We start from the raw sequence: 15,124 nt of genomic DNA on the forward strand, positions 1-15,124 counted from the left end.
TTTTCTTTAATGCTTCATTTTCAAAGCGTTGACTCTAAATTGAAACTGCTGCAGTATTTGTGCTTAAATTGTGAAAGAAAACGGCCCTGTAGTTTTTCAAAAACGTAGATTGCAAAGTATATGCTATACTACAGAGTATTTCATACCATTTTATTCCAGTTAGAATAGTTTCTTTTATACACAAAATTAAATGACAGCTTTAAGGGCATGCAGAAGTTGGACACTCGGTTCCCTTCAAATTTCACTTATCTCAAGCTCCTTTGGAAACTAAACATTCACTTTAAATTTAGTGAAATGCTTTAATAACTGTGAATGGTAACCTTAGCTTGTCTGCAACTGCTTAAGAAAACGAATGCTGCAACAGTCTCCTAATTTGGCTCTCATACAAATCACATCCTGAATTTATAAATTGCCGTGTATTAAGTTCTGAGTGGTTGAAAATGACCATCTTTGCACATATTCAATTATTGCTAAAGCTACAAGTTGAAAAAATCTTAATAAAAAGAAGTCATGTTTTCATCACTAAATAGCTCAAATTTAGAAAAAAAAAATCAGAAATAATGAACGAAGTTCACTCTTGACGTAACTCGCGTGGACAAATGGTGTAATTTTAGTAGATCGTTTGTTCTGTGATTCCCATAGCAACCTCAGTGCTCCCTGCTGCTGTATCTGAGTTCCAGGATGACTCAACTTTTGCATGAATAAAAATTCAAATATACAGAATAAGTGTAAGCTATGTGCACACTTAGTGATCTCAAAGCTACCACAACAGTAAGGTAAAGATTCAGAGAACACTGAAAAGTGTTCGACTCATGCATTTGTGACTTTACAATAATTATTGCTTTATGATACTAGAATAATTCAGATTTCTGACAGATTTTCCAACACTCCCAGAGACTTAAGTATCCCATTTATCCCCCACAGAGGCATGTTTTTAATTGATCTCGTAATACTAACTTGAGCTAGAATAAAAAGCCTTAGGACATGACACTTTTATAGACAACTCCAATAGCTTCAGAAGAGACTGCCACAGAAGATGTCAGATAGCTTCATCTGTTCTTATATTGTGTAAATTGGCTTCTTGTCTACAAGGATATGGATAGGAACTAATCACATCAAAGTTACTGAACAGCCAGATGGACATTTCTGCACTCTTGCACTGGTATTCTCGGACTGTATTCAGGAACATGTATTTCTGGAACTGGAGCCGATAAGAATCGATTCAAAAGAAGGTACAAAGATCACTATCTGCACCTTCCCCTTTTAGGCCTCATACTAGTTTGTACTATTACAGCTTTAAGGCCTCTAACAATTTATAATGGCTCCAGCTAAAGCAGGGCAGTTGGAAGTGCCCCTTTCATGCAACTAAGCTGTTAAACTTACCCATAACATGAAGCTGTGCTCTAATGCTTCACAATTCAAGAAGTATTTAAGTGTGGTTAAATAGTAGCAGCTGTAGCAGAACTTACAACTTAAGCGTGTTCTGTGCCAAATACACATCAACAGCTGAATTAAGAATTACTGCCTTGTCCACTGTCTCTTGCCTTCAGTGGACACAGAAGTGATGCAAAGGTTTTCTGCTGTTTGTTCCTCACTACAGCTAGTCCAACAAGAAATTTTTGCTTTCTGGCCTCTGACAGAGCACCCACATCCCTAGGCCAGAAAGACTCGCGATTGTACCATACCTTCTAGGTAGGAGGATAGCGAGATGAGAGCATTTTCATCTTCTAAATGCAAGTACATGATTTATTAGCTGTGCTGTCCTGAAGGTCGTATTTGTCACAAAGCTAGTTCTCATCTTCCCACACACCAAAATCAAGATGAGAACCAACAATGAGAGAAACGCATCCAATATATAGCACTTCTCCCTTCTTGCATGTAAGTCTATCAGACTAATCAAACCACTAATTATCAGCAAGTTTTTTTAAAATGCTGCTTGTATGTACTTCACACTACTCACGCATGATGTCAAGTTCAAAGATCCAACTCAGTTTTTCTCACGCACACTTACTTCCCACAGAGCATGTGGCCTCAGTGCTATGACAAACCTTGAGAGCTGCAGCATTCTTTTTGCTATAACTGGCATTAGATTGGTCTTACATGTTTACCTCTTCACGTACATACTTCTAGACAAGCAAAAGGAAAGCTTGCCTTTTTCAAAGCAAAAAAAAGTAAAGTCTGGCATGAAATAAAACGATCAGTTTTTCCCCTCCTACTAGCTTAAAAGCTCGGCACAAAGTTTTACCATCCACATATTCACAGTTTCTTGCGTGTCGGCATGTGTTCACACAAGAGAAAGTCCTGCAAGTTCAAGCGCTTCCCCAAGTGGTTTAAGCGCTGTATCTCGCCTGTTATCTTACAGAACTGCCTGTACAGTGCTATAATTCCTTTAACAGGACAAACACTTCCCCACAGACAACAGCATCCCTTTTCTCTAACAGTAGCTAGTCACAATTCTTAGCTTTGTTATTCAAAAATTACAGCAACCAGAAGACACTCACTACTCACTTGAAAATCCCCAAGGTGTTCTGGAACTGTCCCTTTCTCCTAGTACACACACACACACAAGTGGACAACTGGTGCTGCACAAAAATGCAGTTCAACCTCATTCTGTGAAGCACTAGGTCTGGGTCTAGATTTTCCTATTTGGATAGGGAGGAATTAAAGAACCACCAGCTAATTACAGAATTCCTGCAGGAATCAGACAACTGTTTTTTATATATACTACAAATGACATGCAAGAAGCAGTTATATACACAGCAAATGATGTGCCACCCTACAAAAAAAGCAATCCTTTCCAAGTTGTGGAACTGCCTCAAATGCCCACAGGCTTATAAAACAGATGTCCTGCTTGTAGAGGCCCCCTGAATCTACATCTCACTATACCAGGTGTTCAGAAACACATGCTGATGACTAGCCCACTGTAGAGGATCACAGGAAATGGTAACCAACATTTCACTGTATGGAGGATCAGAAGCTTCTGTATCAACTATGAAAAATGATGGAAAAAATATTTCTCTAGAGTTCTTTCATTTAATCCTATTTAATTTCTCTAAAATTCTATGAATTATAAACCATTACTATGACTCACTATAAAACATTTTCATATTGCAATCCTTTGTACTCTAACAGAAGTGGGAACACTGGTACAGGTCATACTCTAGTCAAATCTCCTCAACCAAAAATAACTTCATTTCAAAATGAAGCGTGCCACTTATTTCACAGAATCATAGAATATCTGCGGTCAGAGGGACCTCTGGAGATTGTCTGGTCCAACCCCCTCCACTCAAGCAGGGTCAGCTAGAACAGGTTGCCCAGGATGACGTCCAGTCAGGTTTTGAGCATCTCCAAGGAGATATTTAATCCAGTGGCAGTCAAAACTTGGTAAGAAGTGTGATGCAGCCACTTGGCTTTGTGTTCCAGCTAATTTTACCCACCTACAGTAAAGAATCCTGCAAGTATAACCCTTTTAATCAAAAATTGCCAGGAAAATAATAAGATGCATAGTTTAAAACAACAGAATGCAATTTCAAGACCACACATGCACTCATGTTACCATAAAAACTGCACAACTTACTAAAAATCACTTGAAAGTACTACTTTAACAATAAGCTATGGCCTGAATAAAAGAGGTAGGACCTTGAATAACCCTGCATAAAGTACAACACCAAGCATGCCAGCTCTCCCAAATTAATGTACAGTCAATTGCAGTTTTGATATTATACTCTGTAAATCTTGATGTTAGTAGTCCAGTCCATACAGTTAATATAAGCAAACATATCCTTTAAAGAAGAATATTTTGAACAGAAATAAGCTCTACATTATAATGAAAAGCAATACTCCCGAGTGCCTTTTTGATTTGATGCTATACATATGTAATTTGAGTACTGAAAGTGAAGTTTTCACAGCAGTGCAAAAGCTCCATATTTGTGCTCAATTTTAACATTACCAGAAACTTGAAGATAGGCAAAGGTCTACTTTCAGAACTGAAACACTTACTGCAGGTGTCATTTTGGAGACCCACACAGTTGTTTTTTCTACCTTCATAAACATTTGCACATTAGTATGGTTCTAAGGAAACCTCTTTGCTATCAGTCCTTTTACATTAAAATCCTCTGCTCTACGTTCTCTACAAAACAAATTTAAATTAGCCAGAATACACAGAAGAAAACAATCTATTGCTTATTCTTACTATAAAAGGAAAAAAATAGGAAAAGGAAAGAACAGAACAGTTAAATATTACAAAATATCACTGCAATATGTAAAATGTAGGAGCACATCTGTTCCATTTGCAACACAGATGCACTTCACTGTTTGCAAATAACACTGTCAAATCAAAACAAATTGGTCCAGAACTGAGCAGCAATCCCAGGTTCAACATTTCCCAGGAATATTTTCCGAGCTACTGAAGACCATATGTCCCAAGCGAAGGTTGTCTCTCTTGCAGCATTCCTATTTTGCTCTAATATTTACCTTTCTGCAGTGACATCGCATTGCAGTACACTGCAAGCTCAGTAGCCAACCAACCTACGAGCCTTTCCCGCAGGAATGATACCTAACCACTTATTCCCTATTTTACTATATGGTGGTATTTATTTCTTCCTTCCCAAACGTAGTTCTTCGCATCTGTTGATTTTGTCTTGTTCAGCTTACGATCATCGCAAATATTAAGTCTCTCTTTTGAACCAGTTTCAGACCTATACAGATTCATATCATAAAGGTGCTACGGATCCCATTGACTATTTTATTAATAGATGTGAGGCAATCCCTGAATTCACCGTCTGAGAGCAAATACACTTAGTAATGTGTAATCAGTTGTTGGGGGTGGGGGGAGGAGAGGTCTGATTGGTAGGCAAAGACATGATATTCCCATGAAAAACAGACAGACACAGGTTTTCTATAATATAAAGAAAACATGGGTGACAGAGTCAGACAATATGCTTTTCAGGGCAAGGAACAACTATTTTTAACACAATGGAGAACACATGGGAAGCATTCAATTTTCATGCTACTACAATTAAAAAAAAAAAAAAAAAAAAAAAAAAAAAAAAGGTCTTCACCAGGTTGTACAATTTTTTGTCCTCATTGTGAGCTGAGGCTACTAAGATAATTTCTTACTAAGATAAATTCTTATCATAAAAGTTCTCAGTTCAGAAAACATTCAGGGAGTATAAACTTAAAAGCTATTAACTATTAGAGGATTTAGCCAGAAATTTTAAAAGCATAGGATAAAAGAATGCTTTACAACATTTGGTTTTTTTGGTAAGGGAGGGAGGAGAAAGGCACTATTAAAGAATAGCAGGAAAGTTTGACAAACCAGAAACTCAGATAAAGCAAAAATAACAAGAGATGAAAGACAGATAAAAGTGAGTTCTGTGAAAGTCTGCAGTATCATTGAAGACTAAAAATTCTGTACTATTTTTGTTGCCTAGAAGATGGACTTAAATTAGTATACAAGTTACACGTTTCAGACTTTGGTAAACATACTTTGAAAAGAACATATACTTTGTCTGCTTTTGATGAGTTTAAAAAGGACAAAGCATTCTTCCATCACAAGGCCAGCAATAGAAACTAGACAAAGTTAAGACCACAGCCATATAGAAACAAACTGCTGAGCAGGGGGAGCTGTGTCTCCTTTCTTATTCAGTCTTACTTGAGTCTTTTTTCAAGTTACGTTTAAATACTTCAGGACCCTCTTACCAATCTGAAGGGATCTGCAGCATGCAGTTTTAAAGGGGCGTTCCTCCAGTGCTGTGGCACCATTGTAAAGTTTGGGAGATGTGGCCAACCTACTTCAGTTTTTAAAGCACATACACACAGTAATGTTAAGATTGGCTTAAGAAGCCTGTACATGCACTGCTTCAGGCTGAACTAAAGCTAAAGACAGCATTTTGCTCAATGTTTGCAAAACAAAGTAGTCAAACAAAACAGAGGAGGAAACAAAGAGACCTTACCTTGTCAGATTTTGCTTGCTTACTCTAAAGCAAAATAAGCATTTTAAAATTACAACAAAAAAAATCACGTGTTTATCTCCTACCTCTCTGACTTCATTGAGTTGACCAGAACGCTGGCTCTTAACTCTTCGGGCAGCTGCAGGGGACTTGTGATGTGTGATGGTAACAACAGTTGGCCCACTTTGATTCATGTGTTTCTGGCCACTAGGAGACACAGAATTAACTGTTCCAGGCGGCAGAAGAGATGAGCTTCTACTTCGTGAGGATGAAATGTTCTAGAACAAACAATGGGATGTTGATGTTTATTACCTCTATAAAAGAAAGTAATTTACAATTCAGGCTACAGATTTGCACTGTTCTACTTCCCTCACAAACCTGAACACGGAGGTCTACCTGTGCTAAGGACCAATTTATTCCTTCTGAACCATCTGCATTGCTCAGCAGGGATCTTCTCGGAAGTGTTATGCCTATCGTCTTGGTTTCTTTGATGACCGGAAAGAGGCCCCCCAAAAAACCTCCAAACACTCCTACATATTAACATGCTGTCGGTAAGTTTGTACAACCATATGTTTCAGGAAATATTAGGAAAGATTCTGAAGATGGATTAGTAACAAGGCCAACATAAATAGTTCTTTGGGTTTTTTTTTTTCACCTATAACTTGTCAAACTGTTCAGTATGAGCAGGAAGCACAGATAAATCTTAATGCTTTCACCTCATTAGCTTCTGAAGCAGTTGAGCGCAACTCTCCTACTGTTGAAGACACATCAATTTTAGAAGGCCAATCCAAATACGAATTAAACATTAAGCCGTGCTTTTGCTTCCACTGTTTAGCTGTCAACATGTTTTGCAGTAAGCTTAGGATGAACAGTTAAGACAAAACAGGCAAGAAATAAATCTCCAACAGTATCTGCAACATGAACACTCTTAACATGAAACCTGTGAGTCTAAATATTCAAGAATTTTTGCTCTTCCTATCTAATCATTTATCAGTTTTGCCACTTCCCTCAAGCTTGAGTTATCCTGGAGGACGTCTTTAGGATAGCTGTTCTCAATCAAGCCAAGGGGCACACCACAACAGCGTGACATATCTTATATAAAAGAACATGACAGTTTTGCTCTTCTATTCATTACATCTGTAAGATTAAAACTGAAACAAAGGAACTCGTCATAAAACTTCCCAGTGTGACATTCATTAGAACTTTAAGAAAAAGTGGTGAAATATCTAATTTTATATCCCTAATTTTTCTTTCCTACAAACTCTGCACAAGTAAATGATGGCAGCCTTCAACGTTACTAAGAGTTACTGTGACAGTGGAGAACTCTTGAGCATGTCTATAAGTACACAAAAATGTTAGGTGAGAACAATCGCTCATCTTCTTACTCTTTACAGATCACTTTCAAGCTTCACAAGTCTGTAGTAATTGCCTTAAAGGGCTTTAAATCCAAAGTGGACAAGTTCCAACTAGCATGAGAAGTAAAGTCAGGGAGACATTATGCTAAACTGACTGTAGATGAAGAAGTAGGTTATCTGGCACTGACAGAGAGAAAAGTGAAACGCGTTAGACGGTCCCCCCAAAAACAAAGTAAGAATTAGACTTAAGACTTTCAGACACTGGAAGTTTTAAAAATGAGATATTGCAATCTCTATATGGAAAGAGCTGCCACTGCAGATATACCGAGTATTCATAGAAATAAGCATTAGTCCATTAGTCTGGATTTACATTTATAAACACTTTGAAGAGTCATGGTCCGATTCTGTTTTTGCAATGAATGTATTCTTTACCACCAACGTTACTACAACAAGCATTTGTATAATCAGGCTCTCATAAAACTATTCATCCTGGCAGATAATTTACAATTGCACCAAACCAGAATTTGACTCATAGGCCAAAAACAAGCAAACAAAAAGCACCGTGGCAGGGGGTGGAATTTGTCAGAAGAGTACAGGTTGCTGTTTGTTAAATTTGTCTTGTGTTTGAAACAGCATCGCTTAGACATAATTACAAGTTAAAATAACAGCACCAGAGCGTCAGAGGGGAAAGGTATTTGGGGAGAAAGAGCTGAAGGGAATTGTGTGTTCTACTCTAAAAAAGAAGTTTTACAGAAACGGGCTATCCCTAGTATATCACGGAAGAATATATGTCCAGATTTTTCTTTTTTAAACTGACTAGCATCAGAATACTTCTAAATGAAATTCAGGATGCAGAGGAAGATCTTAAAAAAGAGAGAAATATCAACTTGTCTTCTTTTTCTTCCTGACTCAGTGAATTGCCTAGGATTGATAGATATCCAGTGCTGAGAGGGGAATCAGAGGACTCTAGAAGAGGCTCATTGTCCGGTTTATCTTAGTTTAACCTAATTTATTTTGTTTTTAAGAAGGAAACCATCCAAGAATCACTGATGTCCTACTCTCTTGCAGTCATGATGCTAACAATACCACTGCTGCCTTCACATACCTAAACTTATAAAACTCAGATAAACAGAAACAATGCAAAAGAATAAGTCTAGCCATTAGTTTCGCTTGAAGGAAAATAACAATCTGAAAAAGTGAAATTGTATTATGTTTCGCTTTTCCTTTGAGGAGAAAAGAAAGTTACAGATCTCCAAATAACAAAAGTAATACAAAACAAATACTGAAGAATCCATGTACTGCTTCTGTCTAAACACAGCATCAGGAAGAAAATTTCAGAGAGAATTAGCTTTCACAGAAAATATCTGTCAAAATAATCTAATTTAACTTGCACGGTCTGAGAGCAATGTTAGTAAGCAGACCTGTACATATATTCTAATTAATATCTAGGTACATGATGCTGTTTTGTGATTCAATACTATTTTCCTTCAAGACAGTGTTTCTCAAACTGCAGCAAGCTGTCGGCAACTGACCCTTGGATCACAACAGGCTCAGCTCCAAGTGTTCCCAGACACCCTGGCTGCAGATTGCACCTTGCATTTTTTCCCCATCATGTCACCTACCACATGACACGCCTTTAGCCAGACCCCATTCATCTTCGGGGGTCTTGAATTTTATAGTGGACCATTAGCACAAAAGCTGAGAATTTTTTCTTCAAGTGTGAGGACGCTAAGAAGTTAGCCTTCCCCTCCCCCCCGCCCCCCAAAGCTATCTGCATATTTTTGTTTAGTTGGCTTTGCATGAGAAATAAGGAAAGCATGCATTCCCAAGAAACAGAAATATCCATCATTTTAGGCATCCCTCTTTTAATCTAGATTAGATGCTTTTATAAGATTTGCTCTAGTTCATATCACAAGTCACTGGGCTACATCACCTACACTCACAAACTGTGGCATGAGGCAGAACAAACAGTTTGTGGGACTATGTTGCTTTTAAGGTGGCTTTTAAGTAAGTGTTATAAGGGCATGCGGCAGCTTACAACAGCTGTTGGTGGACAATCATTTAGGACACTGAGTTTGGAAACCAGTGGACTAGAAGAGAGAGTCAGGAAGAACAGCCCATCTATAGTTTTAGTAGCACGTGGCTCAATAGATTCCAAAACTAATCCCAAACTGGAATTAGGTCAGATGGCCAAGAACAAGGCTGTACTGCTAGAGGGGCAATGGCTGACCCCAAATCTCTAGGTATGTAAGTTCATGGTATAGCAAGAGCTCTGTAGATCGACACTGCCACACGAGCCCAGCATTCAGCTGTACGCCTTGCCCCACAACATTACTACGTAATCTCCACTCTAGGAAGAGATCACATCTGCCTGTGAGCCTCTCCCTAGAGTCTTCTCCTTCCCCTCTCAGCACAAAATACCCACCAATCCTATGCAGCTCTAAAATTTTCAAGTCAGAAAGACTGGCCAACTTGAACAAGCACATGCAGCCAGTCTGTGCCAAACATCAAAGCAGAACACATTGATACAGAGAGCTTTTATGTATCGATAATCAAGTTTTCCTCATCTCTTCATTTCCTGTCCCTTCACACTTCCCTTCCATCTAGTCATCCAGCTTTGCTGATCCATGTGCCAGAAAACTCCACCAGCCCACCACCCACATCCTCTGGCATGTGATTCAGGATTACTCTTTACAGTATGTCTGCAATATACAAAACCTGAATCAGCTCTGTATTAGGACTTCTGGCTACCCATGAAGCTCTCCCTAGGCAAATCTCTAAGATAAGTTTAACCAATTCCAACTGAGATGTAAGTCCTTCTGTTCCATACCATCTGACAAGATTGTTACAAAACTTAACGACTGAAACAACACAAGACTGCAAAGAGTTGATGCCAGTAAGGAGGAAGCACTTGAAGATACAAGAAGTAGCCACCCAGCAAAGTGCTGGAGAATGTTTGCAGGAAGTGGTTTCTACAACCACTCAAAGCCTTTCGAAGTGGGGCCCCACTCCTCAGTGGCTGAGGAGCACCAAACCTGCCACAGAGAACTGTTATGACAGCAAAGCACTGTGTCCTTGGGCTGAGCAGGCACAGGGACAGCAGCTAATTCCTTCTGCCAACTTCTGCTGCCACTTCAAGAAGCGAGCTCTTTTGCAAGTATATACTTGGACCCTCAGGCGCTTTGAAATTTTGCAGCACATTGTCAACACCTACGTCCCAGCCAAATACTTGACTCTTCTTTTGCAGAACTTTTTCAAATTAAATACTGGGAATGGCAAGCATCTCTTTTACATTTAGACACACAGCTGTGCAAAACCAAAAAATTTCTGGTTTTTATTAAAATGTTAAAATCTGTGTTATGTTTTCCACAGCTAACAAATACTTAATTACACATCACACTACAACAATCGTTAAATCACTTCCCCAGAAAAATCAGAGTAAAGACAGTAACTGCGAGATCTTCTTTCCTAGTTCCCTGCTCTTCTCCCTAGCATAGCTGGTGTGACTGATCTGCCCCTCCAAGTACCATCATATGTGGTTTTCTTTAGTCCTGCTGCTTTCTGGTTTATAAATAAATAGGAAAGATAATGAAAGACTAATAAAAAGAAGACATAATGAGCTCTTTAATGATTAGTAATATAAGGTGCTAGCAATGAGTCAAGAAGCCCACAGACAGAAGCATCCCAAAGGGATTGCAAATATTCTTCCACAAGGCTACACAGTACCATAGCTCCAACAGTTTGCCTGCTAATAAAATGAAAATGAATAAAAGTATAATAAACAAGCTAATAAAAAGGATAGTTTGTAACTTGTGTTCGTCTTGGTTTTAGGACCTAAAACAGTTTAGAGCATGCCTAGCTAACACAAATTTAGGTTAAGACTTATTTTTAGTAGACTGTCCACCTCCAAGATGAAAAAACAATATACTGCATCTTTCCATTTGAATAAGACAATCCAACAATTAAAATAACTGTAGAACAGTAAGTTCCAACTATACTAACACTTTCATGACTCATACTCCTAGAAGAGATTACTCTTTGTGCTCCCAAAGAAGTCGAAGCGTTCTTCACCATTTACCAGAAGCAAACAATTCTGTCTATTTTAGACAGTAAATACAATGTTCCAGAGATCAATAAACTAATTTCTGAAGTGGATTGTCATATCTGCTTAAGGCTGATCATCATCTCCTCCTTCACAGGCACTGAGCCACAGATGTTTCCTACACAATAATAAACGCTGAAATTACATTCCTTTACTCCTCTGCAGTAAGCCTAATACACACACAGCACCAATCCCTATGTGAAAGTTTTTGAGCAGGGAGAAGTTACACACCATCAGCAAGCAACAACAACTTGGAGACACCACCATTCGGTATTTTAATTCCCACCTCTATCTTTTCTAATGCATCTTTAGTAAATAAATACCTGGAAATATGCATGGGGATCTGTTTAATTTACATCCTGATCAGTCACAAATATTGACATGTAAATGACAATCTACATAACAGCCGAACTTCGGATAGAATCTATTAGTGTGCTCTATCATCTTTAGCCAAGGCAATACATGCGTCTGCTTTTAAGCAGACTATGATGATCTATGATGATTATTTTATCATAAAAATCTCTTATTTGTCAAGAAGCGTTTGAGCAAACTCTCAGGTTCAACCCAAAACGTAGAATTTTTTCATTTTTGCGGAAAGGTTTTGAAACCAGAGGGATGTGAGCAACTCTATCAATTTCTAAAGGGGGGAGGAAAAAAAAAAAAAGTGTCAAAAACCACATATCTCCAGCCAAGCCTCAGCCTCATCAGTATGAGGATTTCCAAACTGAAAACATGTTTTAAATAGAAGCACCATACTTTTAGTTGCCTTCTATAGGGCAGGGAAGAGAAGAAGAAGGGTAAAAAGCACGCAAGAGGAAGGGAGAGTGAACTTACTCTAAAAGAATAAGAGGTTTGATGCGCAGATAAGAACCAAAACAACTGCTAACGCAAACTTTCACTAATCTAGCCTTATGGAAGCAGTAATCATGTATCAAAATATCTGGTGAATGATCCATCTGGAAAGATTCTCCAGGGCAATTCATTACTAAGGCAAAACAAAACATGATAGAACTGATGAAGGGCTCCCAGTCCCAGTACTATGACAGCCATTCCTCCAGCTGTGGAGAGAAACTACACATCTGCCTTGCCATGATTTCAGGAGAGTGCTGACTTCACATTTCCAGGCGTTACTACGGGTGCTGTTTCACATTACAGCTGAACTGCTACTGCAGCTGCCACTGAAATGGGCAGTTTTGCTGTTCATTCTCCATCACCTCCCGATGGTGATTCTAAGGCCCATCTTAACCCACGGAGAGATACTTCAGGGAGTTAAACCAGAAGGGAGAGACAGACAGACAGAGACGTACACACAGAATTTTTTTGTTGATTTAGGTCTCAAAATGCCTCACCTAAAGGGCCAGATGAGGATAAGAACCTGCACCAGAAGCACTGCTTGAGGACAAGGAGGGCAGATCTGCCCCTCACAGAGCAGGGCAGTTGCTAGCTGGCTCATTTTTAAATATGAAGCCTCAGCCTTAATCAGAGAAAGGTTGTTTTTTGACCACATCTATGATGGTATCAGCATACTAACAGTTACACCAACAAGCCAGAAGACAGGAACCGGTAGGGGAGGAAAAAGAGAGTGGAGTCTTCCCACCTGGGGTTGCTAGCAGCAGGATCATCTCCTCTCCTTCCCTTGCATCAGTGCTCATCTGACCCCCTCAGTGAGTTGGTCAGGGAATCAAGTCCTTTGAAGCAGGACGTGCTTTTTGCTGTTTCAGATGCCTAAGCTACAACTGGGCCAGATAAACACCAGAGCCTGCACAAAAGGTGGCATGAGAAGGAAGGGGATGGACTGCCCTTTACAGCTGCAGGGAGCCAACAGATGGGCTCAGCTGAGCTGCTCCTGCCAGCTTTTAATGGTATCAGCTCCCTGACACAGCTCACTCCACAAACCAAAACTAGAACAAGGGGAAGTCTACCCCTTAGCTTAGCATAAGCCTAAACTGAAAGTTACCACCTGACTGCAATTTAAGAAATGAGTTACTTCACAAGCTGAAGGTTCCTGTTCCCTGCCACATGACTGATGTGCACTTACTCCCCGAGATTATGTGCCAGTCCAGCAACCGATGCATACGGTGGCAGTAAGAGCTGCTATGAAAACCCTCTATGTTTTGATTTAGTACTACTTTCACAGCCTCCATCATTAAACAGTCAAGAAAAAGGGATATGAAACAGAAGAACTAACAAGCTTTTCATAATGCACAGGAATAAAATTCTTCTTGGAATTTACCGCCAAAATACATGCATAGGCCTACTTTTTTCTTGGAATCATTTTATACCTTGAATTCCAATTTGACTAACGCTTTAATTAAGACTTGGACAATCAAATTCACTTAAAACAGTCTATAAAAACCACCAACCCTATCCAGACATAGATGAATTCTTCCAATATAGTGTGATTTGGCGCTCTGTGGCAGGTTGAGGAATCCCTAATTAGGCAATGTAAAACTTGTACAGGAATAACAAGAACATCAAGACCATCTTAAGCATAGCAATTATTTGCTAGAAAACATTATCCTCTTACTACTTTTATCACTAAGATGTAAAATGTAATTAAAGTGACAGACTTAGCTTGTGTTATAACCACCTGTTAGCTGTATAGCTCACCTTTGGACAATATTCAGTTATTAGTATGCAAGTAATAATTTCAAACAACTTTACAACTTTTTTTTTTCTTTTTTTAAAAATCACTACCCTGCTTAATTTTTCTCTCCACCACTCCAGTCCCCAACCCAAGCTCCAAAGAGAGTAAGTCATACAGTGGCATTCTCAAGCATGCAGTAACTATGTAAAAGAAAGGAAACCAGTCCTGATCTGGACCCAGTGCAGGAAGAAGGAATGTTCTCCAAATTCTTACATTTTCCCCATGAGTCTCCTTCCAGTAAAATCTATTCAAGACTTCAAAAATGTTTTCACTTTATTATGAAGAGCTTATTTACAGATATTCTTGTGGTCCCTTCAATTGCTTGCCTGGTTATCCCATCATATTCCCCCAGATATCATGTGATCATATTTGCATAAGAAGAAATATATACACAAACAACATACACATATCCCCTTACTGCATATTTTACTCTTCCCATTCCACCTCCTTCTCATGTGTGTATCAGCATGTATATGCTTTCAATTTTTTTTTTTAAATATGTAAAAGTGAAATTCCTATATCCTCTAGCTTTTTAAAGAGAATATATTTTACCTTGGTGTCCTGTTGTTCCTATTCTTTCTGCTTGTCATTCAAGGTGACAAAATTTTGACTTAGCTAGTCAAGAATTAGCACGTATTTTAGCAACAGAATAACACACAGTACCTTAAATGATAGCTCAGATATATATATTTGCCAGTCTGTGCTGGTGAGCTATAATCCAAGTGTGACAGAGATGAGGAGGGGGGAGAAAACGCAAGACTGCATTTAATTCGTTTAAGTGATTCGTAAAGAGTAGCTAGAATGTTCTGCCTTTCATAGTTTCTGTTAAAAGGCGAGTTTAAGCTGTAGAAGCAGCTAGGGACAAATACCTGAGCTCCAGCTTTCTAGATGGAGAAACATGCCTTCCCTCAGTGGAGACAGCAGGGAGTCTGTTGAAACTCCAGAAGGTTAAGAGACACGAGTATCCATCTGCCTGTTCGCTGACAAAAGTTTGAGAGGCCCACAATTTGCTGTTATCACTTATTCCAGCACTCAAGGTGTTAAAAATAAAAAACAAAAAACAAAAAAA

At 38.9% G+C, this 15,124-nt stretch overlaps 1 protein-coding gene across 4 annotated transcripts in view; it reads right to left on the reverse strand.

Moving 5' to 3' along the window:
* OSBPL10 (oxysterol binding protein like 10) overlaps positions 1–15,124 on the reverse strand; it is a 120,529-nt gene that overhangs the window by 66,886 nt on the left and 38,519 nt on the right. For all 4 annotated transcript variants that reach the window (XM_068935498.1, XM_068935499.1, XM_068935501.1 and 1 more), the window contains exon 4: positions 6,038–6,229. In XM_068935498.1, the coding sequence (XP_068791599.1) occupies positions 6,038–6,229 (192 nt within the window). The remainder of the gene's footprint in view (positions 1–6,037; positions 6,230–15,124) is intronic.

This window comes from Struthio camelus, chromosome 2 (assembly GCF_040807025.1).
Source record: "Struthio camelus isolate bStrCam1 chromosome 2, bStrCam1.hap1, whole genome shotgun sequence".
NCBI classification, from domain to species: domain Eukaryota; kingdom Metazoa; phylum Chordata; class Aves; order Struthioniformes; family Struthionidae; genus Struthio; species Struthio camelus.